General features: G+C 37.6%; 1 protein-coding gene across 1 annotated transcript in view; it reads right to left on the bottom strand.

Moving 5' to 3' along the window:
• The window catches only part of UGGT1 (UDP-glucose glycoprotein glucosyltransferase 1), a 109,630-nt gene that overhangs the window by 46,283 nt on the left and 35,445 nt on the right, over positions 1–27,902 (bottom strand). The window contains exons 16-18 of the mRNA XM_052657570.1: positions 23,728–23,863; positions 21,684–21,815; positions 10,181–10,345 (exon numbers count right to left, since the gene is read on the bottom strand). Coding sequence (XP_052513530.1) covers positions 10,181–10,345; positions 21,684–21,815; positions 23,728–23,863 — 433 coding nt within the window. The remainder of the gene's footprint in view (positions 1–10,180; positions 10,346–21,683; positions 21,816–23,727; positions 23,864–27,902) is intronic.

Here is a 27,902-nt window from a genome sequence, read left to right on the forward strand (position 1 = left end):
AAAGCATCAGTTCTTCAGCACTCAGCCTTCTTTATGGTCCAATTCTCACACCCATACATGACTACTAGAAAAACCATAGCTTTGACTAGATGGATCTTGTGTCAGCAAAGTGATATCTCTGCTTTCTAACATGCTGTCTAGGTTTGTCATAGTTTTTCTTCCTAGAAGCAAGTATCTTTTAATTTCATGGCTTCAGTCACCATCTGCAGTGATTTTGCAGCCCAAGAAAATAAAGTCTGTCACTATTTCCACTGTTTCCCTCTCTATTTGCCATGAAGCAATGGGACTGAATGCCATGATCTTCATTTTTAGAATGTTGAGTTTTAAGCCAGCTTTTTCACTCTCCTCTTTCACTCTCATCAAGAGACTCTTAAGTTCCTCTTCACTTTCTGTCATTAGTGTGGCATATCTAAGGTTGTTGATATTTTGCCTGGCAATCTTGATTCCAGCTTGTGATTCATCCAGGCTAGTATTTCACATGATGTACTCTGTATGTAAGTTAAATAAGCAGAGCAACAATACACAGACTTGACGTACTCCTTTCCCAATTTGGAATCAGTCTGTTCCATATCCAGTTCTAACTGTTGCTTCTTGACCTGCATATGGGTTTCTTAGGAGGCCAGTAAGGTGGTCTGGCATTCCCATCTCTTTAAGAATTTTCCAGTTTGTTGTGATCCACACAGTCAAAGGCTTTAGCATAGTCAATGAAACAGAAGTAAAGTTGCAAGGTACAAAGTTAATGCACAGAAATTACTTGCATTCCTAACAACAAAAGAATAGACAGAGATTAAGGAAACAATCCCATTTACCATCACAATAAGAAGAATAAAATACTAAGGAATAAATCTACCTAAGGAAACGAAAGACCTGAACTCAGAGAACTATAAAACACTGATGAAATAAATCAAAAGAGGACACAAACAGAATGGAAAATATATGATGTTCTTGGATTGGAAGACTCAATGTAGTGGAAATGAATATACTACCCAAAGCAATCTACAGATTCAATGCAATTCCTATCAAATTACCAATGGTATTCATCACAGAGTTACAACAAAGAATTCTATAAATTGTATGGAAACACAAAAGATTCTGGATAGCCAAAGTAATCTTAAGAAAGAAAAATGGAGGAGGAAGAATCAGATTCCTTGACTTCAACTGATACTACAAAGTTACAGTAATCAAAACAATATGGCACTGGCACAAAACCAGAACTATAGACCAGTGGTACAGAACAGAAAGTGCAAAGATAAACCCACAAGCCTGTTACTTAGTCTATGACAAGAGAGGCAGGAACAGACAGTGCAGGAAAGGCAGACTCTTCGATCAGTGGTGCTGGGAAATCTGGACAGCAATATGTAAAAGAATGAAACTAGAATGCTACCTAACACCATACACACAAAAAAAAACTCAAAATGGATTAAAGACCCAAATGTATAGACCAGACACTATAAAACTCTTAAAGGAAAACACATGAAAAAGACTCTGACATAAATGACAGCAAGATCTTTTTGACCCTAAAATAATGAAAATAAAAACAAAAACAACTGGGGACCTAATTAAACCTAAAAGCTTTCTATCAGCAGCTACATAAGGAAGCCCCAGTAAAAAATCTGGATGCCAAAACTTGACTGAACTTCCCTGGATGGCAATAGCCAACATGTTCAGTCAGTTCAGTTGCTCAGTGCCCTACTCTTTGCAACCATTTGGACTGCAGCACACCAGGCTTACCTGTCCATCAACAACTCCCAGAGTTTACCCAAACTCATGTTCATTGAGTCGGTGATGCCATCCAATCATCTCATCCTCTGTCGTCCCCTTCCCCTCCTGCCTTCATTCTTTCCCAGCATCAGGGTCTTTTCCAAGGAGTCAGTTCTTTGCATCAGGTAGTCAAAGTATCGGGGCTTCAGCTTCAGTATCAGTCCTTCCAATGAATATTCAGGACAGATTTCCTTTAGGGTTGACTGGTTGGATCTCCTTGCAGTCCAAGGAACTCTCAAGAGTCTTCTCCAACACCACAGTTCAAAAGGATCAATTCTTCAGCACTCAGCTTTCTTTATAGTCCAAATCTCACATCCATACATGACTACTGGAAAAACCATAACTTTGACTAGATGGACCTTTGTTGGCGAAGTAATGTCTCTGCTTTTTAATATGCTGTCTAGGTTGTTCATAACTTTTCTTCCAAGGAGCAAGCGTCTTTTAATTTTATGGCTGCAGTCACCATCTGCAGTGATTTTGGAGCCCAAAAGAATAGTCTCCACTTGTTTCCTTGTTTCCACATCTACTTGTGATAAAGTGATGGGACAGGAAGCCATGACCTTCATTTTTTGAATTTTCAGTTTTAAGCCAGCTTTTTAACTCTCCTCTTTCACTTTCATCAAGAGGCACTTTAGTTCTTCACTTTCTGCCATAACAGTGGTGTCATCTGTGTTTCTGAGATCACTGATATTTCTCCCAGCAATCTTGATTCCAGCTTGTGCTTCATCCAGCCCAGCATTTCACATGATGTATTCTGCATATAAGTTAAAAGAGCAGGGTGACAATATACAGTCCTGATGTACTCCCTTCCCATTCTGGAACCAGTCTATTTTTCCATGTCCAGTTCTAACTGTTACTTCTTGACCTGCATACAGACTTCTCAGAAGGCAGGTCAGGTGGTCTGGTATTTCCATCTCTTTCAGAATTTTCCACAGTTTATTGTGATCCACACAGTCAAAGGCTTTGGCATAGTCAATAAAGCAGAAATAGATGTTTTTCTGGAACTCCCTTGCTTTTTCGATGATCCAACAGATGTTGGCAATTTGATCTCTGGTTCCTCTGCCTTTTCTAAAACCAGCTTGAACATCTGGAAATTCACAGTTCACACACTGCTGAAGCCTGGCTTGGAGAATGTTAAGCATTACTTTGCTAGCATGTGAAATGAGTGCAATTGTGCCACAGTTTGAACATTCTTTAGCATTGCCTTTCTTTGGGATTGGAATGAAAACTGACCTTTTCCAGTCCTGTGGCCACTGCTGAGTTTTCCAAATTTGCTGGCATATTGAGTGCAGCACTTTCACAACATCATCTTTTAGGATATGAAATAGCTCTACTGGAATTCCATCATCTCCACTAGCTTTGTTCGTAGTGATGCTTCCTAAGGCCCACTTGACTTCACATTCCAGGATGTCTGGCTCTAGGTGAGTGATCACACCATCGTGATTATCTGAGTTGTGAAGATCATTTTTGTACAGTTCTTCTGTGTATTCTTGCCACCTCTTCTTAATATCTTCTGCTGTTGTTAGGTCCATACCGTTTCTGTCCTTTATTGTGCCCATCTTTGCATGAAAAGTTCCCTTGATATCTCTAATTTTCTTGAAGAGATCTCTAGTCTTTCCCTTTCTATTGTTTTCCTCTATTTCTTTGCATTAATCACTGAGGAAGGCTTTGTTATCTCTCCATGCTATTCTTTGGAACTCTGTATTCAAATGGGTGTATCTTTCCTTTTCTCCTTTGCCTTTAGCTTCTCTTCTTTTCACAGCTATTTGTAAGGCCTCCTCCGATAACCATTTTGCCTTTTGCATTTGTTTTTCTTTTTACAGCTCACTGCTAAACCACTATTGACAGGAGAAATGTTGGATCCCAGCAAAAAAAAAGACAGCCCGCGTCCAGGGGCAAATGAGAAGCCCCAGCAAGGCAGTAGGACGGGTGAAATCACGTTTAGAATCAAACCCTATACCCATCAGAGATGCTTGAAGGGCTCAAACAAAACCTTGTGTATACCAGGACCCAGAGACCCCACAGAGACTGAGCCAGACCTGTGTTTGAGTGTCTCCTGTGAAGGTGCAGGTCAGCAGGGGCCTGTCGCAGAGGCAGGGGCTCTGCGTGCGGCAGATCTGGGTCACACAGCCTGTGGCATAAGCCCTCTTGGAGGAGGTCCCTGTTAACCCCACTGTAGAGCCACCAAGCAGATGACCCACACGCTGCAGAACAATTGTATCCCACATCAAAGACCTGGAAGGATAAGATAACCTGGTGTCATAGGGAAAAGACATAGAATTTTTACATTTGGAATCTTCCGAAGCTTTGCTGTGTGCACCTCAGCCTTCGGCTGGTTCTGATACATATTCTATTACTTTAATAATACTAACTGTAAAAACCGCACTATCCTGAGTTCTGTAAGCCATTCCAGCAATTTATCATAACTGAGGGGATACCTGCATTCGTAGCTATTTGATCATATGTAAGGGTGGCCTGAGGATCTCTGAACTTATGCCTAGTGTCTAAAATAAAGACAATCTTGTGAAGAACTATGTCCTTAATCTATTAGGACTATTTCCTAACTCTGGACTGTGTGGTGTCAGAAGTCACCACAAACCAAAAGACTAATAGAAGAAATAAAGGGTAAAAAGTTCCCAGATTTGACGGAAAATGCTAATTTACATATCTGAGAAATGCAGTGAGGGTATATCCACAAAACGGTTTTTCAATCTCAGCACTGTTGACATTTTGGACTAGATAACTCTTTGGAAAGGAGGTGATATCCTCCTGTTTTGGAAGGGAAGGGACATCCTGAGCATTGCAAGAGATTTAGCAGCATGCCTGATTCATTCCCACTAGAAGCCAGTAGCACCTCTTTCCTCCCCAAACTATGACAACAAAAAATATCTCCATATATTGCCAAATGTGCTGCCAAGTGGGGCAAAACTGCTTACTGAGACCAATTAATGAAACACTACATGGCTATATTAAAAAAACTGAGAATACTCTATACACCAAATTAGAAACACTTATAATTTGTATTTTGTTAAGTGAAAAAAACCAAAGTATAGTATAGTTATGTATTAATAATTTGTTACCACTTTGAATAAAGGTTAGGAAAGAGTAAATTTTCATTGTTAGCATATAGATACAAAAATGTTTTGGAACAACTCAGAAGAAACTTAAAACAGTAATTACCTATTATTGGAAGGTGGGTAGATGGATGGCTATATACAGAGGGAGACTTTTTTTTACTTTTATAACAATAACCAGGGGAATTTTTAAATAATTAAATACACAGTTCAAAACTGACAAATCATTTGAGTCTTTCCATTTGATCAGTCTTAATAATCATTATTTATAAGAATGCCAGACCTTGATTTCCCTCTCAGTTCAGTTCAGTTCAGTTCAGCCACTCAGTTGTGTCCGACTCTTTGCGACCCCATGAATCGCAGCACACCAGGCTTCTCAGTCCATCACCATCTCCCGGAGTTCACTCAGACTCACGTCCATTGAGTCAGTGATGCCATCCAGCCATCTCATCCTCTGTCGTCCCCTTCTCCTCCTGCCCCCAATCCCTCCCAGCATCAGAGTCTTTTTCAATGAGTCAACTCTTCGCATGAGGTGGCCAAAGTACTGGAGCTTCAGCGTTAGCATCATTCCTTCCAAAGAAATCCCAGGATTGATCTCCTTCAGAATGGACTGGTTGGATCTCCTTGCAGTCCAAAGGACTCTTAAGAGTCTTCTCCAACACCACAATTCAAAAGCATCAATTCTTTGGCGCTCAGCCTTCTTCACAGTCCAATTCTCACATCCGTACACGACCACAGGAAAAACCATAGCCTTGACTAGGCGGACCTTAGTCGGCAAAGTAATGTCTCTGCTTTTGAATATACTGTCTAGGTTGGTCATCACTTTTCTTCCAAGGAGTAAGCGTCTTTTAATTTCATGGCTGCAGTCACCATCTGCAGTGATTTTGGAGACCCGAAAAATAAAGTCTGACACTGTTTCTACTGTTTCCCCATCTATTTCCCATGAAGTGATTTCCCTCTCAAGCAACTGAGAATCCTTAAGTATACTGAGATTTTTTTCTGTCTATACATTGCTTTGGGGTCCTGAAATATCTGTACAGTAAGTCATATTTTGATGTCTTGAAAAGCAGAAAACTAAGAGAGTAGAAATACTGTAATTTGTTGTAAAAAACAAAACAAAATGTAACATATTATAAGTAGGAAAAACTCAAGAGTTCCACTCTAGACATGCTGCTGTCATTTGAAAGATGACAATGCTTTCTATACAGAAAATGTTAAGAAATCTACACACACCCACACAAAAGACTAACAGAGCTAATAAACAAGTTCAAAGTGGTTATAGCATGTAAGATCAACATACAAAAATCAATTGCATTTCTATTCACTACAAATAAACTACCCCAAAATTAAAGAAACAATTGCATTTACAACAGCATCAAAAAGAATAAAACATAAAATACTAAGGAATAAGTTTAACAAAAGTCTAAGACTTCTTCACTAAAAACTATGAAACATCATTAAAAGACAGTAAATGGAAATACGTCCTACATTCATGGGTTGGAAGATGCACTATTGTTAAGATGTCAATAGTCCCCAAATTGATCTATAGATTCAACACAATTACTATTAAAATCCCAATGACCTCTCTTTGGTAGAAACTGACAAGCTTATTTTAAGAGTCATAGGGAATTGAAAGGGACACAGAAGTGCCAAACCTTGTTCTTTTTTTTTTTTTTAAGTAATACTAACAGTCCAATCCAAAGTTTTATTTACATAAAAATCATTTCCACGATGCATGAAGGGCACAGTCAGGCTAAAGAACAGCCTTGTTCCCATTAGCAGCCACGCCACACTATACAACAGCCATCTTTATGGTGACCCTGACATTTTCTCTCCGTGTATGAGCTAAGTCCTTCCTATTTGGGAACTAAACAGCCCAGACTGGGACTTTTTCTAGAAACATTAGAAGTCTACTCCAAAGGAGAACTGATGCCTCTCTCTCCAGAAACTTAAAACTGTCAGTACATTTCAAATATTAATACTCCAGGTACAAACTTCCAGGAGGAAGGGACCACCCGAGCCATGACCTTCCTCCCAGATACATGAGTATGTACACACATGTGCATGCATGTGTTTCGTGTATGCATTAAAGACTGGTAACATGGTGCCTAAATCAGAGATCTGGGGCTATGTTAACTTTCTTTCAACTGCTTTTTCGAGTTTCTTTGTGTTTGGAATTTTATGATTCACCTGAACATGGACAGCACAAAGCATACGTGTAAAGCTGTTTTAGGGGCTTTTTGTCAGCTTTAAGTCTCTAATATTTTATTTCCCCTTTCTTTGATCTATCTCCTAAAAAAACAAAGACCTACATGACTGACTAATTAAGGTTTTATTAATCAAATTTCACTAGGGATTTTACAAATTTTATAGACAACTGTCTTGTAAGCTGGCCTGACGCAAAACAGCAGATGGGGCATGTCTGACCACAGAGAAGAGCCCAGTGAAAAGAGTAGTTTGAAAACCAAAGGTGTTCATGTAAATCAATGTGATCTGGAAAAGTTCCTTTCTAAAAATATTCATTTTAGCAAATAGTGAGTTGAAATTTGTAATGTTTATTCAAAACTACACAATGAGTTTTAAAACCACAAGTGTAGTGAAGCTGCTCAGTCATGTCCAACTCTTTGTGACCCCATGGACTGTAGCCTACCAGGCTCCTCTGTCCACGGGATTTTCCAGGCAAGAGTACTAGAGTGGGTTGCCACTTCTTTCTCCAGGGGATCTTCCTGACACAGGGATCGAATCCAGGTCTCCTGCATTGTACGCAGACACTTTTACCGTCTGAGCCACCAGGGAAGTGGGCACATAATTATCTTGTCTGAAGCTCACTTTGAACTCAAATCTGATTTTTTAAAATATAATTTCAATCTTAAAACTGTAAAGCAATTGTTTTTCTCTGTGCTTGAGCAGTTTTCCTGTCAGATGGTAAACAGGCTAAGGCTTTTTTAAAAATTTCTTTACTTCAAATTAGCACCATAGTACATATTCATTGATGAAAACATGATAAATACAGAAGAGTTCAAAGAAAAACAATCATCCGTGATCTCGCCATGCTGTCCATGAAAAAGCTGCTCATCTGAGTTATTTATTTCCAGCCTGGGCTTCCCTGGTGGCTCAGAAGGCAAAGAATCTGCCTGCAATGCGGGAGACCTGGGTTCAATCCCTGGGTTGGGAAGATCCCCTGGAGGAGAGCACTACAACCCACTCCAGTATTCTTGCCTGCAGAATCCCCATGGACAGAGGAGCCTGGCGGGCTACAGTCCACAGGGTCACAAAGAGTTGGACATGACTGAGTGACTAAGCACATTTCCAGCCTAACACACACACACACATAAACTTATGTCACTTACTCAGACACATTCACATATACACAGTAATAAGATCAGCCTAGCCACACTACCTTATATAATCCATTTGCCGGTCCATGGCAACATGTTGTAGACATGTCTTTAGATGGTCTTAGTTAACGTCTTTTTAATGGCTGCATTGTGTTCCACCACATTGTTGGATATTTAAATTATTTCTCATTCTTTGCTATAATAGTGACTGCTTCAGTATACATTTATATATTTCACATTCATATGTTTATATATTTAATATTCACAAAAGAGCCAAACATTCTTAAAAACAGAAAAACACTAAGTTGGAAAACTCAAACTTGATTATGGCAATAATCAAGACTGTGAGGTACTTACACAGGAAAAGTAGGTTAATTGAAACAACAGATGGTCTAAAAATAGACCTATACATTAGTGGGCAATTTATTTTTGACAAGGGTGAAAGGCAATTCTTTTCAAAAATGATACTGGGGCAGCTAACTGAATAGTTAAAAAGACATCCAGCTGCATGTCTCAAATTGGACATGAAAAATGAGATAGACTCCTACCTCACTCCACATACAAAAATTAACTGAGGATGGATCAAAGAACTAAACATTAAGAGAAATAACTATAAAATACTCAGAAGAAAACACAGAAATCTTCATTACCTAGGATTAAGTAAAGGTTTCTTACATATGGTACAAATAGTATAAGCAACAACAAAAAAGGTAAACTGACACTACCAAGAAAGTAAAAAGACAAACCAGAAAATGAGACAAAATATTTGAGAATTATATACATATAATAATAAGTAATTCATATCCAGAATACATAAATAACTCTTACAACTCAACATTAATAAAACAAATAACCCAATTAAAAACAGGCATATAATCTGAACAGACATTTCTCCAAAGAGGAAATAAGTGGTGAATAAGCACAGGAAAGAACGCTCAACATCATTCATGTTTGAATAATGCAGATCAAAACCACCATGAGATACCACTTCACACCCACCAGCCTATAACCAAAGAGACAGATAATACCAATTATAGAAAATGGAACCTGTATACATGTTTAAGTGTGCAGCTGCTTTGGAAAACAGTCTGGCAGCTCTCTTAAAAACAGAATTACTGTTAAAAATAGAACTAAATGGGCACACAATTCCACTCCTAGGTATATACCCAAGACAACTGAGAACAAGTCTACAGTAAAACTTTTACTGATAGCTTACAGCAGCAGCATTATTCACAGTAGCCTCAAAGTGGCAATAACCCAAATACGCATCAACTGATGGAGGCACGAACAAAACGTGGTCTGTCCACGGGAGGAACTATCATTTGGTGATAAAAAGGAATCAGGTATTGACATATGCTCCAACAAGCATAAATCTTGAAAACATTACACTAGGTAAAAGAAATCGATCACAGAAGACCATATACTACACGAATCCCTTTATATAAACTATCCAAACAGGCAAATCCACACAGACTGAAAACAGATTGATGGTTGCCAGGGGGTAGGATAGGGGATAATGGGAAGCAATTGTTACTGGGTGTCAGGTTTATTCTAGGGGTAATAATGCTCTGAAATTAGACAAAGGTGACAGCTGCATAATTCTGTGTATATACTAAAACCTCCTACATGTCCACCTTAAAAGGCTGACTTTTATGGCACGTACATTATATGTCAACAGTAACTACACACACACATATACATATGGCATATTTGAATTTCTCTATGTCAAAATTCCTTACAAGTAGAATAAATGTTTCTAAGAATGGCTAAGTTCTTAAGAATTTTAAGTATAAAATTTAATCTTAAAGCCAATAAAATTAGTTATTTCAAAAACAATGTACAAAAATCTCATGAATATTTCCACTCCCAGAATTTGCTAGGAGTCTACAGATCAGTTGAGAGTGGTACAGAAAACAGTGATACTTAAAGAATTTTACTGCCTAATACAGAGATTACAAAATGTAAGCAAACCATTCTCTTTCAAAATCTACCTGAAACACTACTTACCAAGTACACTGCTCTTTGAAAGAAAGTTGTGGTCTCTAGGATTTTGTGCATTGTAATGGTTTCCAATTCATCAGGGTCTAGCTGCTCCTTTTCCAAGGGCACTCCATTGAATAGGACAACAGGCAGTGGACCAACTCCAGTCTGCTCATAGTAACTTCTTGCTTCCTGAAACACACAGGACCACAAATAGTATATTTTTGTCATTCCTGAGAAAAATTGAACAAAGCGTATTTTTCACACATACATGTTCTAACAAGAAAAAAAAAATCAAAAGAAATATAGAATCCAAGAGATAACTGTAGAAAAATTATTTTAAAAATATATAAAAAACTAACAACATTATAAATCACCTATACTCCAATAAAAATTAATTTAAATATATATATAAAGAACATCATAGTTAATATCCTACTAGGAAATTTGAGTTTAAATTACTGAGGTTTAATAAAACCACAAAACCTTATAAATCAAGAAGTAGTTGAAGGTGGGGATGAGAGTAATTTTAAGCAGCCCAGGCTAACAGATCTGAATTATATATACTACAGCCCAAACTACACAACAGACCTTTCTGCAATGATCGAGGTATTCTGTCTTCACTGCTCAATGCAGTAGCCACTAGCCACATGCAGCTACTGAGCAAAGGAAACTAGTTAATTTCCATCTTTAAAGCCCATGTGACCAGAGACAGCCATAATGGGCGGCACTACTACAGACTGTCATAAATCATTAGTGCTCCTGAGCAGATAACCTGAGATGAAATATTCACATCCAATTCTAAATTTAAAAGGGTCCATATCACTAAAAAAGAAATTACACCTACAGAAACCAAAACAAGGCTGGTGAAAAGACAGTGCTCAAAAAATCACTCTATAATGTACTAAGCTCAATCTTTTTTTTCTTCTCAAGGACATAAATTCCTTGGCAGGGAAATACCAGGTGAACAAATATATCTAAGACTTTTCCAACAATCAATATAGGTACATTCCTCCAGATATCAACCACAGACTCAAGACTAAGTTTTTAGAGTAAAAACTATGTTATTACCCAAGACATAAAAAGTTTATAAGACATCCTTGTTAAACACCTTATAACTGATATTTTCTGAAAATAGCGGAAATTTAAAGTATATAACCTTTTTTAGATAGCACGAATAGAAAAATGTGGTAACTAATACTAGTCATAAGCTTAGTTTCAGATCTAGCCACAGTGGTAAATGATACTACAGACTTCTATGATGGACTATAATACGGCACAGTGAGAAAGACTGTGATCTCACCATTTCTCTATACCATTCTAGGTTGATCTCTGCCACTTCTCTATGCCATTGTTAAAACTTTTCAAATGTATACCCCCAAAACTTACATTAATTCTGTTCTTTGACATCTCACCTATTTCAAAGAAGTTCCTAGACACCCAATTTTAATATACTTTGAGCTCTGAAAATTTACTGATGGATTCCCCAAGAAAACAAAACCCACATTATAACTCTCAGTAACAATAGGAAGTAAGTAACATCGGCTTTCTCTGAAAGTGGTAACTGAGTAAAAGTCAAGAGTTGGAGGGAGATGTTTTGACTTTCCATTTTCACAACCTGCAAAAAGATTATCAGACTAAACAACAGAACGCAGGCCAATAATCTGAGTCACACTTAAAACTTTTATGTGAGAATTTCTAGAAACTGATCACTAAAAATGCTAATTATACACAATTTTGAAACACTGATTACAAAGTCACAAATGAGTCATTCATAAAAGATAACAGATTAATAAAGACTCAGAGTTAATATGTCAGTGGTAAAATGTTGGCATGACTAATTTAGAACTTTTCTTACTTTGAATTTAAAAGATACAAATATGCACCTATCAGACTACATGCTCTTCAGTTCAAAAGATCTACTTTAATTGTACTCCCTAGTTTTAGAAACAATTACTTCTTTCAGATATCAAGCACAGAAGATAACAATCCTTCAGATTTATAACAAAAGACTCAGATATTTGTAAGTATAATAACATTTGCCAATTGTACTCATTTCTCCTTTAAAAACCATGTACTTATTCCTTCTTTTCAAAAAAATCTATTTTCCTTGGGCTTTTTCATATGAAGGGTACATGTCCTGCAAAAATCTTAAAAAATTAAAAAATCTTATTGATCATTAGATTCTTAGGACTTCTGCGAATCTCGCAATAACCTTCTCTTGAAAGTATGTGATTACTTAGCTAGGAAATTATGACCTGTTTATATGAGAAGGCCCACTAGCCAGTACAGATGAGGCAAATGGCCAAATGGGAGAAACGACTGAGGAGCTGAGTCTGTGATACTCTCACTTGATTCTTCAGCAGAATCAAGATTTCAGTGCATAAAAGACAACATGTGAAAATACCACTTTCTGTGAACCTTATTTAGGGAAAGTTAGATACAGATTGGGCTTCCCTGGTGGCTCAGACAGTAAAGAATCTGCTGTAATGCATGAAACCTAGGTTCGATCCCTGGGTCAGGAAGAATCCCTGGAGAAGGGAATGGCTATCCACTCCAGTATTCTTGTCTGGAGAATCCTATGGACAGACGAGCCTGGCAGGCTATAGTCCAAAAACAGCTGGACACAACTGAAGCAACTTAGCACACACACATGCAGATAGAGATTATATAACTTACTTAGATGAAACTGTTTTACAAATGTAAAGAGCTAAATGTTAAATTCTTAATGATATCTCTCTCTTTCATTGATCGATTTCTATGTCAATAGGTGTAAAAGAATGATCACCTCAAATTTATTGCAGTGGAGACTGCTTCTTGAAACATTTTTCACACATATACACAAACCCAATATTGGTTGTGAGTTTCTTCATTTTTCAATCAGTGTATAATCTGCTAAATGAAATCAGAACTTTAGATTGAATATATTCTTCTTCAGAAGTAGGTATTTCTTTAACAGTGCTTGCTAATTATGCACTGCATGAAAGAAACATGACAGCAAAATAGTATGCTATTTTCTTATCATTTTTGTATCTATGTATTTATATTAGCTATCACTGAAAGCCTGTATTTCAAGAGTGAATTATTCATTTGAATATAAATGAAAATTCAAGAAGATGTAATAACTGATTGTCTGTTGCACAGGATAAATTGATCATAAGAGGTAAATTTTAGAATGTTATCATTTCTTTTAACGTAACAAGTATGTTTCCAGCATTGTTTTAGCAGTCTATTAACATATGCCTTTTCAAGTTTAAAAAGGCAAGTTGGGAGGCTTTACCATTCAGGACAGGTATTAAGGTACTAGCGATCCATGCCCTAGAAGCTTAATACTCCTCCTCACATTATTATGCTTTAAAACCATTAATATCATAGAATATGTCCTTCACCTCTAATACATCCAACTCTGCATATGTATCATCAAAGAACATGTTATTAATAAAATATAAACAGTAAAAAACACCCTTTCCTCCAATTTGTCCACTGTATTCAATGTTTTCAAGCAATTCCTCTTGATAAAGCAATCACCCACAATAAAAAAGGCAGTACATAATTTTTCTTCAACAGAATGATAGAAAATCTAAGTTAAACATTTTCCAAATGTGAAATATGAGAAAATTCCATTAATTTCCTCAAATATTCTCAAGTGGCCCTTCTTTCCTTTTATTTCACTTTTTCTTTTTCTACATGAGAGTACTACTGAGGTTGGTTGTGAAAAAAATCACCAGCACGTGCCCATTATCAATATTATTTTATTAAAAATATAAAAGGAAAGTGACTGAACAAAAGGTTGCGATACAATAATGGAAATATGTTCACTCTAAACTGAGTAGACCTCATGACCCGCTTCAACTTCAAACCCAGCTGGATATTCCTGAAAACAAGGAGATTTAACACTGAGGCAGGAGTGATTTGGGGGCTTCCCAGGTGGCTCAGCTGTAAAGAATCCACCTGCCAATGCAGGAGATGCAGGAGATGTGGGCTCGATCCCTGGGTCAGGAAGATCCCCTGGAGGAGGAAATGAAAACCCACTCCAGTATTCTTGCCAGGATAACCCCATGGACAGAGGAGCCTGGCGGGCTACAGTCCATGGGTGGCAAAGAGTCGGACACAAGCAAGTGACTGAGCACACACGCAAATGAGTGATATCAGTTTCACGGCTGAAAAAGACACCCCTCATTAGTGCCTCCCTCACAGAAAAGCAATGATTTGTCATCCATCCACAGGCAAAAGTGTCTTTGTGGGAGCTCTGGAATCCAGCACCAAACGCCAACTGGCCTGGGAGAAGTGTTGCCCACCCATGCAGCAGGAAACAGGCAGACGGACTTTGACAATGGCTGTGGCCTCTGCACTGTCCTTTGAGCTGGCTCCAGGGAACTCCTGGGAACAGCCATCTTAAGCAATCACCCATGGATACGATGCCAAAGAAGGTCTAGGTTTCCAGCAGAGAAGTTCCACGACTTTGTCCACTGGACACATTGGCGAGACTGAGAGAAACAGTCTGACTTTATTCATATCACTCTCCTCCCAAGTCAGCACAGCTTAGAGACACAAGAGATCTTCTGAGTCTACAATCTCTTCTACAGGGGAAGTAAGAGCAAAGGACTAAGCACCCAGCTTCCCCAGCTATGTCAGATGCTGGCAAAGAGCCTCATTTCTGTTCTGCCCCATCCAGAATACAGAACTGTGAGCAGCTTCACCAAGTGGGAAGAGGCCGGGAGAGCAGCAGCCAGCGCTCTTCGGCCATTTAAGGAAGGCAGATCCCACTTACTGCATCAAGAAGCCCACCTAAGAGGCACCCAGGACATCCCATTCACAGATCCCCCCAGATCCCCCTACAGTGCTCTACACACCTTTACCCACATAAATCTGCACACAGCAGCTGGCTCCCAGTGTGCAATCCTGATAATGGCAGCAAGAGTGAACTTCGCCAGTAGCTAATGAGGACATGCAGAAAGCCAGTCCACATCCATGGGCTGGGAACAGACAAAATTTGAGCTGTAGTGCCACTTTGGGAAAAACAAAAAACGGGCCTGTCAGCACCCAGCCTGGGGCACTGTAGAATCAAGAGGAGTTAAACAAGCTTCAGAAATCTGCCCAAGAGGGAACAATAGCAAGGAGTAGGTGTACCCACAGATGTTCTGAGAAAGCCTCAGAATTCCTAACAAAGCTGGAATGAAAGGTATTTTTCTCCCAAAGCAGAGAGCAAAGACTGGGAGATGTGACTGCTACCAGTCACTTCTGGTAACAACATAAAGATGCAACAAATATGCAAAAAATTCAAGAAACTATAACATTACCTAAGGATCACAGTAATCTTCTAGTAACCAATCCTGAAGACATGGAAATCTGCAATTTACACATTAAGGAATTCAAAATAGCTGTTATAGGGAAACTCAACGAGCTACAAGACACAGAAAGACAATTCAGTAAAATTGAGAAAACAATACACAAACAAAATTAGAATTTTGACAGAGAGAGCATAAAAAAGAACCAAACAGAAATTCTGGAGCTGAAGAATAGAATGAATGAAATAAAAAATAATATAACATTAACATCAGAGTGAAATCAAGTCAAAGAAAAAAATCTACAGGTTAAAAGACAGAAACTTTGCAATTATCCAGTCAGAGGGCATCAAAGAAAAAAGAAAGTTAACTCTACAAATGACAAGAGTATTCAGATGAAGCATGAGAGAGCCCTCAACCACAAATTTTGTAGCAATGACCTCCACACTCAAAGAGAACATAGAGTCACTCGGATTCCCCTCTAAAGATGATGCAGTTCACACATGAAACTCCATCTTTCTGTTTTTCAATATAAAGAATATGCTAATGAAAAGCAAAAAAACACACACACACACACACACACAAGAGTTTTACAAGTAACTAAGGCTATAATAATTTGCTGTTAAATATATACAGTAAAGAATCTGCCTGCAATGAAGCAGACCTGGGTTCGATCCCTGGGTTGGAAAGATCCCCTGGAGGAGGGCAGGACAACCCACTCCAGTATTCTTGCCTGGAGAACCCCCATGGACAGAGGAGCCTGGCGGGCTACAGTCCACGGAGTCGCAAAGAGTCAAATATGACTGAACAACTAAGCACAGCACAGCACATACAATATAGAATTAGATTGTGATGTCCAAAATAAAAAGGAGGGAATAAAAGAGTAGTTTTTATAAGTGATCAAAGTTAAAGCATCAACATAAAACAGACTGTTAATATCTACAAAATATTTTCTGTAAGACTCATAGTAACCACAAAACAAAAATCTACAGTAGGTCCACAAATGATAAAGAGAAAGTAACCAAAGCACACCATTATGGAAAACCATCAGTTCACAAAGGGAGGCAGCAAGAGAGGAAGAAAAAACAGGAAATACAAATCAGCCTCAAATAACTAATGAAATGGTTATTATATGTCCCTTACCTATCTATAATCACTCTGTTACAGTATTAAATTCTCCAATCAAAAGGTATACAATGGCTGGATAGATTAAAAAATAAGACCCAACTATATAAGCCTACAATTCACTGCTGCTTTAAGAACACAAAAAGACTCAAAAGTGAAAGAAAGGATAAAAAAGATACACTATTCAAGTGGAAACCAGAAGAGAGCAGAGGTAGCTATAGTAGTGTACAGTTGTCTTCACTTTCTTTGAAACAATTTTAATAGATCATATTGTGACAGCTGTCCCATCAGCAAGGATTTTTTTAAAAAACTTATTAATATTGGTGAGTTTTTGCATGGCCACTTTAATACTGAAGATGGGAGGGAAAAAGCAACCTTTCTGACATAATTATGCTTTATTCAGAAAGGTAAAAACACAACTGAAGCTCAAAAGAAGATTTACGCAGCATATGGAGAACGTGGAATGTGCTATGACTGTCAAAAGTGGTTTGCAAAATTTTGTGCTGGAGATTTCTCACCAGACAATTCTCCACAGTTGGTAGACCAGTTGAAGCTGACAGCAATCAAATCAAGACATGAATTGAGAAAGGGAAATAAAAGACATACTAAAAATACCCAAATCAAGCATTGGAAGTCATTTTGCACCAGCTTGGTTACATTAATTGCTTTGATGTTTGGGTTCCACACAAGTGAATAAGACCTTCTTGACTATATTTCTGTATGTGATTCTCTACTTGTAATGAAAACATTCTGCTTTTAAAACAAATTGTGACAGGTGATGAAAAATGGATATTGTACAATAATGTGGAATGGAACAGATCATGGAACCACCACCAACCACACCAAAGGCCAGTCTTCATCCAGAAAAGGTGATACTGTATATACGGTGGGATGAGAAGGGAGTCCTGTATTATGAGCTCGTTCCATCAAACCAAACGATTAATTCCAACAAGTACTATTTTCAATTAGACCAACTGAAAGTAGCACTCAACAAAAAGCATCCAAAATTAGTCAAGAGAAAATGCATAATCTTCCACTAGGATAATGCAAGGCCACAAGTTTCTTTAATGACCAGGCAAAAACTATTACAGTTTGACTGGGAAGTTCTGGTTCATCTGCTGGATTCTCCAGACATCGCACCTTCAGATTTCCATTTATTTCAGTCTTTACAAAATTCTCTTAATGAAAAAAGTTTCCACTTCCTGAAAGGCTATAAAAGCCACCTGGAACAGTTCTTTGCTCAAAACAATAAAAAGTTTTGGGAAGATGGAATTATGAAGTTGCCTCGAAAATGGCTGAAGGTAGTGGAACAAAATGGTGAGTATGCTGTTCAATAAAGTTCTAGGTGAAAATGAAAACGTGGTTTTTATTTTTACTTAAAAACCAAAGGAACACCCTGGCCAGCCCAATAACCATTACTATTTGCAAATGACATGATTTTATGTGTAAAACAACTGTAAAGATTACACTAAAAATTTATTAGAAATAATAAACGAATTCAGTAAAACTATAAGATACAAAATCAACATAAAATATGTTGCATTTCTATATGTTAAGCACAAAGAGAAATTAACATTTATAATCACAACAAAAGCAATATGACACCTAGGAAAAAATTTAACCAGGTGGGTGAAAGACCTGTAACACACTGAAAACTGGAAGACTGTTGAAAAAACTGAAGACACAAATAAATGGAAAAATATTTCATGCTCACAGACTGGAAAAATTCACACTGTTAAAACATTCGTATTACCCAAGGCAATTTATATTACAGATGCAATCCAGTCCCTACTGAAATCTCAAGAACATTTTTCATAGAAATAGAACAAAAATTCTGAATTTATACAGAAATATAAAAGACGCCAAATAGCCAAAACAATCCTGAGAAAAACATCAAAGCTGGAGGTGTCATACTTCCTGACTTCCAATTATATTGCAAAGCCATAGTAATCCAAATAGCACGGCACTGGCAGGAAAACAGATACATAGATCAATGGAACAAGAAATAACAGCCCGAAAACAAAACCAAATATATAGGGACAATTTATGACAAAGGGGCAAAGAACATACAATGGAGCAATGATAGTTTCTTCAACAAATGGTGTTGGGAAAAATGGACAGCCACATGCAAAAAAAAAAAAGAAAGAAAGAAACTAGACCACTGTCTCACACCATATACAAAAATTAACTCAAATGAATCAAAAACTTTAATGTAAAACCTGAAACCACAAAGCTCCAAGAAAAAAGAAAGGCAATATGCTCATTAACATTGGTCTTAGCAATATTTTTCTAGATATGCCTACTGAGGCAAGGAAAACAGAAGTAAAAATAGACAAATGGAATTATATAAAATGAAAAAAGCTTCTGCACAGCAAAAAAAAAAAACCACTAAAATGAAAAAACAACCTACAAAATGAGAGATATTTGCAAATAATATCCAATAAGAGATTAATATACAAATATATGTAAAGATCTCAAACAACTCAAAACACCACCACCACCAACAAAAACAACCTGATTAAAAAATGAGCAGAGACCTAAATAGACATTTCTCCAAAGACATACAGATGGCCAACAGGCACATGAAAAGATGTTCAATATCACTAATCATCACGGAATACAAATCAAAACCACAGTGAGCTATCACCTCACACTTGCCAAAATGACTGCTGTAAAAAAGACAGACAACAAAAAATGCTAAGTATGTGAGATGGTTGGATGGCATCACTGACTCAATGGAGATGAGTCTGGGTAAACTCCAGGAGTTGGTGATAGACAGGGATGCCTGGCGTGCTACAGTCCATAGGGTGGCAAAGAGTCAGTCACGACTGAGCAACTGAACTGAACTGAACTGATGTGGAGTAAAGGAATCCTCTTGCACTGTCGGAATGTAAATTGGTGCAGCCACTATGAAAAACAGTATGGAGATTCCTCAGAAAAGTTAAGAATAGAACTACCATAAGATTCAATAATTCTACTTCTGATAATTTATCCAGAGAAAATGAAAATACTAATGTAAAACAATATATGCACTTCTATGTTCATCATGATGCTGTTTACAACAGCCAAGACACAGAAACAACCCAAATGTCCATCAATAGATGAATGGATAAAGATATGAGATATACACACACATACTACAGACTGCTACTGCTGCTGCTGTACTGCTGCTAAGTCGCTTCAGTCGTGTCCGATTCTGTGCGACCCCATAGACGGTGGCCACCAGGCTCCCACGTCCCCGGGATTCTCCAGGCAAGAACACTGGAGCGGGTTGCCATTTCCTTCTCCAATGCGTGAAAGTGAAAAGTAAAAGTGAAGTCACTCAGTCTGCTACTCAACCATAAAAAGAAGATGAAATCTTGCCATCTGTGACAACATGGATGGACCTTGAAGTTAATAAGCTAAGTGAAATAAAGCCAGATGGAAAAGGACAAATACCACAGATTTCACTTATATGTGAAATATAAAAATCTAATTAACAAGCAAAACAAAATAAATGAACAAACCAAACAAAAACAAACATGTAACAAAGTAGTGGACACTGGAGAGGAAGAAATGAGTAAATAGGATCAACTAACTGTATAGGGATGGGTAGAAACTAAATTTTTGGTGAGCAAGTTGTAGAGGATACAGAAGTAGAAATAAAATGTTGTACACAAGAAACTTATAATGTTATAAATCAATGTTCAGTTCAGTTCAGTTCAGTCGCTCAGTCGTGTCCGACTCTTTGCGACCCCATGAATTGCAGCACGCCAGGCCTCCCTGTCCATCACCAACTCCCGGAGTTCACTCAGACTCACGTCCATCGAGTCCGTGATGCCATCCAGCCATCTCATCCTCGGTCGTCCCCTTCTCCTCCTGCCCCCAATCCCTCCCAGCATCAGAGTCTTCTCCAATGAGTCAACTCTGCAATGTTACCTTAATAAAATTATATTAAGTTAAATTAAATGAGAGGAAGGGAGGAAATGAAAATAAACTGAATGATGAGAAAAACAAAAAAGCAAAAGGCTAAAAACAACTGGTACTGAATTCGGTGTGCATAAGACTTGAGATGGAAATTATAGAATCTAGGATTCTGTACTCAGACAAAAAACCAATTATAAAAAATGCATTCATTATCAGTATGGTTTCTAATGAAATGATAGCTCAGATCTCCAAGCAGATGAATCAAAGGTCTTGTCTTTCATTCAAAGAAATGAAAAAAGTTGGTAAATAAATATACTCTTACTGTTTTAAATTGTTTCAGAAATGTATTTTGATTCCTTGCCTTAACACTTATTTTCAATAAACTAACCATCATGTTACTATTTGCAATAAAGGTCCTTCACTGTATTTACTTGTCTCATTATTATCTTTAAACAAAGATTTTAAAATATTTCCCTACATCTTTATTATCAGACTTGGCCATTCTGTTTATTACATTTCTTACTACATTTCCACCTTTAGTCTAAACAATTAAATACACGACACACATTAGGCTATATACATCATACCCTAACAAGCATACATCATATACTTCCAACAGCTTTTATCTGGAACATACATCACATAAGTACTACCACTGCATAATAAAGATAAATTATTTTTCAATTTAATAGCTAATAGACCAGCTAAAGATACCTTTACAAAATTGAAACATAAACTATATTTGCAAAGATAAAAAAGTGATCTGGTTTCTAAATTTTTTAAATGCTAAGTATCTAAATATTTCACCACCACCACCACCACCTATATTAATAGAAATCCTAATAGCTCAATTGGTAAACAATCCGCCTGCAATGCAGGAGATCCTGGTTCGATTCCTGGGTCAGGAAGATCCGCTGGAGAAGGGATAGGCTACCCACTCCAGTATTCTTGGGCTTCCCTGGTGGCTCAGCTGGTAAAGAATCCACCTGCAATGCAGGAGACCTGGGTTCGATCCCTGGGTTGGGAAGACACCCTGGAGAAGGGAAAGGCTACCCACTCCAGTATTCTGGCCTGGAAAATTCCATGGACTGTATACTATAGTCCATGGGGTCACAAAGAGTCAGACAGACTGAGTGACTTTCATTTTCAATTATAAGGGGAGGTAAGGAAAGCATAGTGTTGCAGTCAGATGAGAAACACCAGAGAATGTTTACCTTTCGATTCTGATCATATGCAGAGTCAATTCCCAAAATGCTATTCACTTCCACATACGGATATTTCTTCTCCAGGACAGTGACCACATGTTCAACTTTCACTCTTTCTCCAGTCCTTACTTTGTTATACATCTAAAGAAAGAAAAACCAAGTAACCAACTACACTTTCAAATCCAAAATTTCAGAGTACTTATTACAAAAGATTTCAGAATGCAGAGGAAAAAGAAAAAAATAGCTATTTCTCTTAAAGGGCAAATGGGCCATATTAGCAATTCTCCCTTTTCTGCATTACTTCCTTATGCCTTCTTATGTTAGAAACTATATATTCGTAAAATAACTCAATCAGTTCATTCTCACACATTAAAGGTCCAAAACACAACAATCTGTTCATTTTTTTTTAATCTGAATACTTATAAGTAATCCTTGAAATAAGCATTCATGTCCATGATGTTTAAGGGGAAAAGAGTTTCAAAATATGTATGGCATAATCCCTGTTTGTAAAAGGCAGACACAAAACAAACAACAAAACTGTGTCTGTGCATACACAGTTAAGCATAGGAAGGATATACTAGGCAAGCTTTTTAACAGTGGCTGCCTTTAGGGAGTAGAATTAAGGAGAGGGGAGAAGAGATTTTTAACTGACACTTCAATACTGTTTTTAAAAAATTTTAATAACAAACATAATTTTTTTCCTTTTGTGACTAAAAAGAAAACTCACTATCCTTAGGGGAAAAAACATTAAAAAGCAGACTTTAAACCCCTTATCCTCAGTAACTTCACATGAACCTACTTCATTCTCCACAGCCTACTGCTAATCATGGGTCCTCCCTTACTTCTTACAGAGGTCACAGCATCAGCTCATCAACTAGGACTCGTGCCTCTTTCTCCACCCTTCACCAGATCCACCTCCATATACGCATCACAGTGCGGTTTTTCAGTTGGACTGGGGTTTAACTCTAGACCTGGATACCTGTTACGCAGCCCAGTGGGCTCAGTGACCAGGTTCCCTGCTCCACTCTGCGCTTACGATATTCTGTTCAAGTCACACTAACAACCTGGAGTCACCACCTCTGACCTGCAGTCACTGTTCACTGACTCCTGTCTGTTCACCTACGCAGAGCTGAGACAACTTTACACTCCACAAGAACACCCTCACTCCGCGTGGAGTGAGGTCCTCATGCTGCTGTAGCCAGTGGTGCTACACAGAACCACATCACCTCTGTGGAGGCGTCCCCCAATAGATCGTGAGGTGTTGGAGGATGGAGGAAAGCTTGCACTTCTTTGTAAAGGGTGCATCTTTAATAAAGGCTGGCCAAATAAGTAAAGGAACACTCAATTAATTTAAAAAAAAAAGCCTCTGACTGAATCTCTAAACAATAAACAAAACAAGCATAATAAACAGCAGGCTGCCACCAGGATTACAGGTAAAACAGAAGTGGTGAAAATCAACTGCTTTAAAGTAGCTTTTAAATAATTAACACTAATTTGTAAACAAAACAACTACTACTTATAAACTTTTAATACTCAAAAATAGAAGAAAAAAAAACAAGGACAGTTCTCTGTTTGAACTTGAGCAAGTATCTCAAAATACACATATATAATTCAGAACACTTCAGAGTTTCCAGTTAAAAATAGAGAAAACAGATAATAAGAATTTTATGACTTGAATATTAAATGGATCCCTAATGAAAATATCATGATGGTCTTGAAAAAGAGTAAAGTTTTTTAAACAAGTAGAGAACATCACAGTTACCAAAAGGCGTTAACCTGTGATTTCAAATTGTCAAAAGGCCGAAGACTAAGATATATTAATGTATTTAGTATCTAAGGAATTAGTATCTAAGGAATCTTAGCTGAAATCTCAACAATCTATTATTAACATTAGTGTATCAATAAAGGCAACTCCTAACATATAAAATGCAGAAAGTTTGTGAACACTTTACCTTGTTCTCTTTCCAGAAATATAGAATCCCCTTACCACATACTGTTTCTGAGAGTAAGTTAGATTTTTAGAAATTATTCACCATTTTGAACAGAAACATACATGTGTCAGAATCTGGAAGGCGTGATAATTGTCCACTTCTTGCGCAACATAGTTATACGCTCTCAGAATAGCCACTCCAGCATCTTGCAGCCCATCAACGTCTTCAGAGTCATTAACCACAAAGATTAAACCAAGTCTGGGGGGAGAAAGGGGTGAGCAAAAAGAAGCAAATGAAACATCTCAAAGAATGCAACCCGTCAAAAAAAAGGAAAGGCATCGTCTTACAAAACACAGTTCACGTCATTCTCTAACGTGGTTGGCAAAGCTATTCATCACTTAAGAATAAAAAAAGCAAGTTCCCAAAGGTGGCTTAGACTATAACTATTGAAGCAAGTTGTTTCAAGATCATGAAATGAGACATTACTGACATGTAAGATATTGCTATAGTTTTAGATGGAGATTTCGTTCTGTTTTTAAATCAAAATTAAGAGAAGTGAAAATTCTCAGAATGTGAAAACATACATGGGTGTGGTGGATTTTGAGATTTCACCCCAGCGATATGAGCATCATAGGCAAATGGAAACCATTAAAATTTTTACTACTGTCCTTAGGTAAAAAGCTATATCCAAAGTTAATTACATTTTAAAACTTAAAGGAACAAACCACAAAGATACACCATCACACATTTACAGACTGGCCAAAAAAATTTGCACTGGCAATAGGTAGGCCACTAGACTCCATCTCAGAGCAAAAGCAATGAAGAACGGCCAGTCTTTAACTAAAATGGATCACAGACATAAACGTAAAACACAAAAAGTTGTAAAACTCACAGAAAATAACACAGGATAAAATGAGGTGATCCTGGGTTTGGCAATAACTTCTTAGGTCTAACCCCAAAAGCATGACCCACAACAAAAAGAACTGGGTATGCTAGACTCCATTTAAATTAAAAATTTCTGTTCTGCCAAAGAAACTGCTAAGAGACTGAGGACAAGCCACAGACTCGCTGAAAATCCGTGCAGAACACATATCTGATAAAGGGCTGATATGCAGAAGATGCTAAGAGCTCTTAAAACTAATAATTTTTAAAAAGTTAAACTGGGCTAAAGATCTGAACAAGCATCTCACCAAACAAGACATACAGTCAGCAAAAAAGCATATTACAAGACATTCAAGGACTTCTGTGGTGGCCCAGTGGTTAAGAATTCACCTGTCAATGCAGCGGACACAGGTTTGATCCCTGGTCAGGGAAGATCCCATGTGCCACAGGACAACTAACCCCCTGCACCACAGCTACTGAGCCCATGAGCCAATGTTCCACAGCAAGACAGCCCACCGCCCTGAGAAACCCACACACCACAACCAGAAAGCAGCCCCCACTCGCCACAACCAAAGAAAGACAGGGTGCAGCAACAAAGACCCAGTGTGGGCAAAAATAAATTAATTTAAAAAAAATTTTTTTTAAGAATTGTTTTTTTTTTTAAAAAAGGATGCTCAAAATCACTGTCATTAGGGAATTTCACATTAAAACCATAATGAAATACCACCACACACCTAGGAGAAAGGGTACAACCCAAAACAGAAAACTCTGTCTGGAAAGGATGTGGAGCAATAGGAACACTCGTTTGTTGCTGGTGAGAATGTGAAATGATACAACCACTTCAAACATAATGTGGCAGTTTCTCAAAACACTAAACACACTTTTACCGTAAGATAAAGCAATCACACTCAGTATTTAACTCAAATGCAATGAAAGCTTATATCCACACAAAAACCTGCACACAAATTCTTGTAGCAGTTTTACTCCTAACTGCCCTAACCTGGAAACAACAAAGATGTTGTTACCATGCAAATGGATTGAAAAACTATAAGACATCCACATAATGGAATATTACTCAGTGATAAAAAAGAAGTGAGGTCTCAAGTCACAAAAAGGCATGGAGAAAACTTAAAAGCAAACTGTACTGCTGAGTGAAACAAGCTAATCTGAAAATGTTATATACATTATGATTCAGGAAAAGACAAAACTACAGAGATAGTAACAAGGTCATTTGCGGGCAGGGGCTAGGAGAGAGGTAGGGAGGAACGAATAGGTGACACACAAGAGATTTTTAGGGCAGTGAAACTAATCTATGATATTGCTGCAAAATAATGGCGGAAAATGTCATTATACATTTGTCAAAATTCTCAACATGTACAACACAAACAGTGAACCCGGATGTAAACTATGGACTTTCATTAATAAGAATGCAGCATTATCAGTTCGTTAATCAACACTGCTCTAAAAAATACAAAGTCTATTCATTTTTTTAAAGTACAGCTTAAATAGAAGAAAATATAAACATATTTCAATCATGCTCTCAGAATGTATGTGGAAAATTTGTGTATCCAAAGATAAGGTGGTTGAGAGGGTTTGTTTTTAGATTAAAAATTGTCTGTTTTTTTTTAAATCTCTTTTATGACAGAAATCACGAGTAAGCTCCAGGCAGGAATGATCTAAATATTATTTTTATGAAAATAAAAATAAGGGAGAGAACCTAATTATATCCTCACAAAGTATCAATACTTCCCTTTCCCAGGTATTCAGTTTCTAAAAAGGGCATCAGAATCGTTGTTAACTAAGTTCCAAAATTCAGACTTTGGGTTCTTCCAGGCCCGGTCCCTCATCAAGGACCAGCAAGAAGCCTCTCAGATTCGTTCTCTCCTCTCCTCATTGAACTGCCAACAACCCAGCCACCACATCAACGCAACACAGGAAAACAACTGCTGGTCTGCCTTTCCCCTAATTGTTCACAACATGCCTATGAGGCCAGTGCCTTCTTCTTATCTACCCTTGCAATCCGAAGACCACATTCCTTGTTCCTGTCTCTCAATCCAATTCAGTAAATTTTTAACTAGTGCCTACTGTGTGCCATGAGCCAACTTCTTTTTCTTCTTTTCAGTGAATTCAGTCACTCAGCCGTGTCCAACTGTGCAACCTCATGACTGCAGCACACCAGGCTTCCCTGTCCATCACCAACTCCCGGAGTTTACTCAAACTCATATCCATTGAGTCAGTGATCCTATCCAAACATCTCATCCTCTGATGTCCCCTTTTCCTCCCACCTTCAATCTTTCCTAGCATCAGGGCCTTTAATGTGTCAATTCTTCAGATCAGGTGGCCAAAGTATTGGAGTTTCAGCTTCAGCATCAGTCCTTCCAATGAATATTCAGGATTGATCTCCTTTAGGATGGACTGGTTGGATCTCCTTGCTGTCCAAGGTACTCTCAAGAGTCTTCTCCAACACCACAGTTTAAAAGCATCAATTCTTTGGTGCTCAGCTTTCTTTACAGTCCAACTTCACATCCATACATGACTACTCTTATATCTCCCTTTTAATCAAACATAGCTCTGGCTGTAATCCGCCACTGAGCCAGGTAGTATTCATGTTTATATTAAAAATTTCATCGAACGCAAAACCTCTGCTTTTCCAGCAATGAAAACCCACCTTTTTCTTCAAAGTCTACTTAAATCCAACTTTGCCATGAAACCTTTGTCCTTCCCAAATATTCGTCTATAGTCTTTTGTTTCCCTGAAATTCCAAAGAACTTATAACTAGTAAGGATATCACTCAGCACTTAACCAAGTATCTTATAGGAAGTAGGTGCTGTACTTTTCCAAGAGGGGAGAAATGTGCCTTATATACCACTCACAGTACTTAGCTCAGTGCTAAGTATGGAACACACAATAACATTTGTTAACTAAAGAGCTCTTTTCTTCTTTATTTTCATGTTTTCTAAGAATTCAAATTTTATCAACTCATAAAATTATCAGATATTATTTAGAATGTGAGTGAAAATACTTTAACCTTTATATGTAAAACCTTAAAACACTGTTCTTAAAAGGCACAGTGGAAACTCAGCCATTTAAATACTCTGTTGGTAGATTTGGTAAAAACTATTTAGTGAAATAAATGTGTCTGTTTGCATCGATAAAAAGCTGTGTATACATTTAGCTCTGAGTCTAACAAAAGTTCTTGGCAATACTTCTTATCTCTGCCAAAAGTGGAGGTAGGCTTTGTGATGTGGACACTTATGTAGGAAAATTCCCTTCCACTGGAAAATAAACTGAGATCACACGCTATTTTTACATGGGCTATTTACTAATAACTCAATGACAATAAGATTCTATTCATTAAGAATCAAATTCTCTACCCCAAAATACACTGGCTTCATACTGAGCTAAAGATAAAACT

This window comes from Budorcas taxicolor, chromosome 2 (assembly GCF_023091745.1).
Source record: "Budorcas taxicolor isolate Tak-1 chromosome 2, Takin1.1, whole genome shotgun sequence".
Classification (NCBI taxonomy): Eukaryota; Metazoa; Chordata; class Mammalia; order Artiodactyla; family Bovidae; genus Budorcas; species Budorcas taxicolor.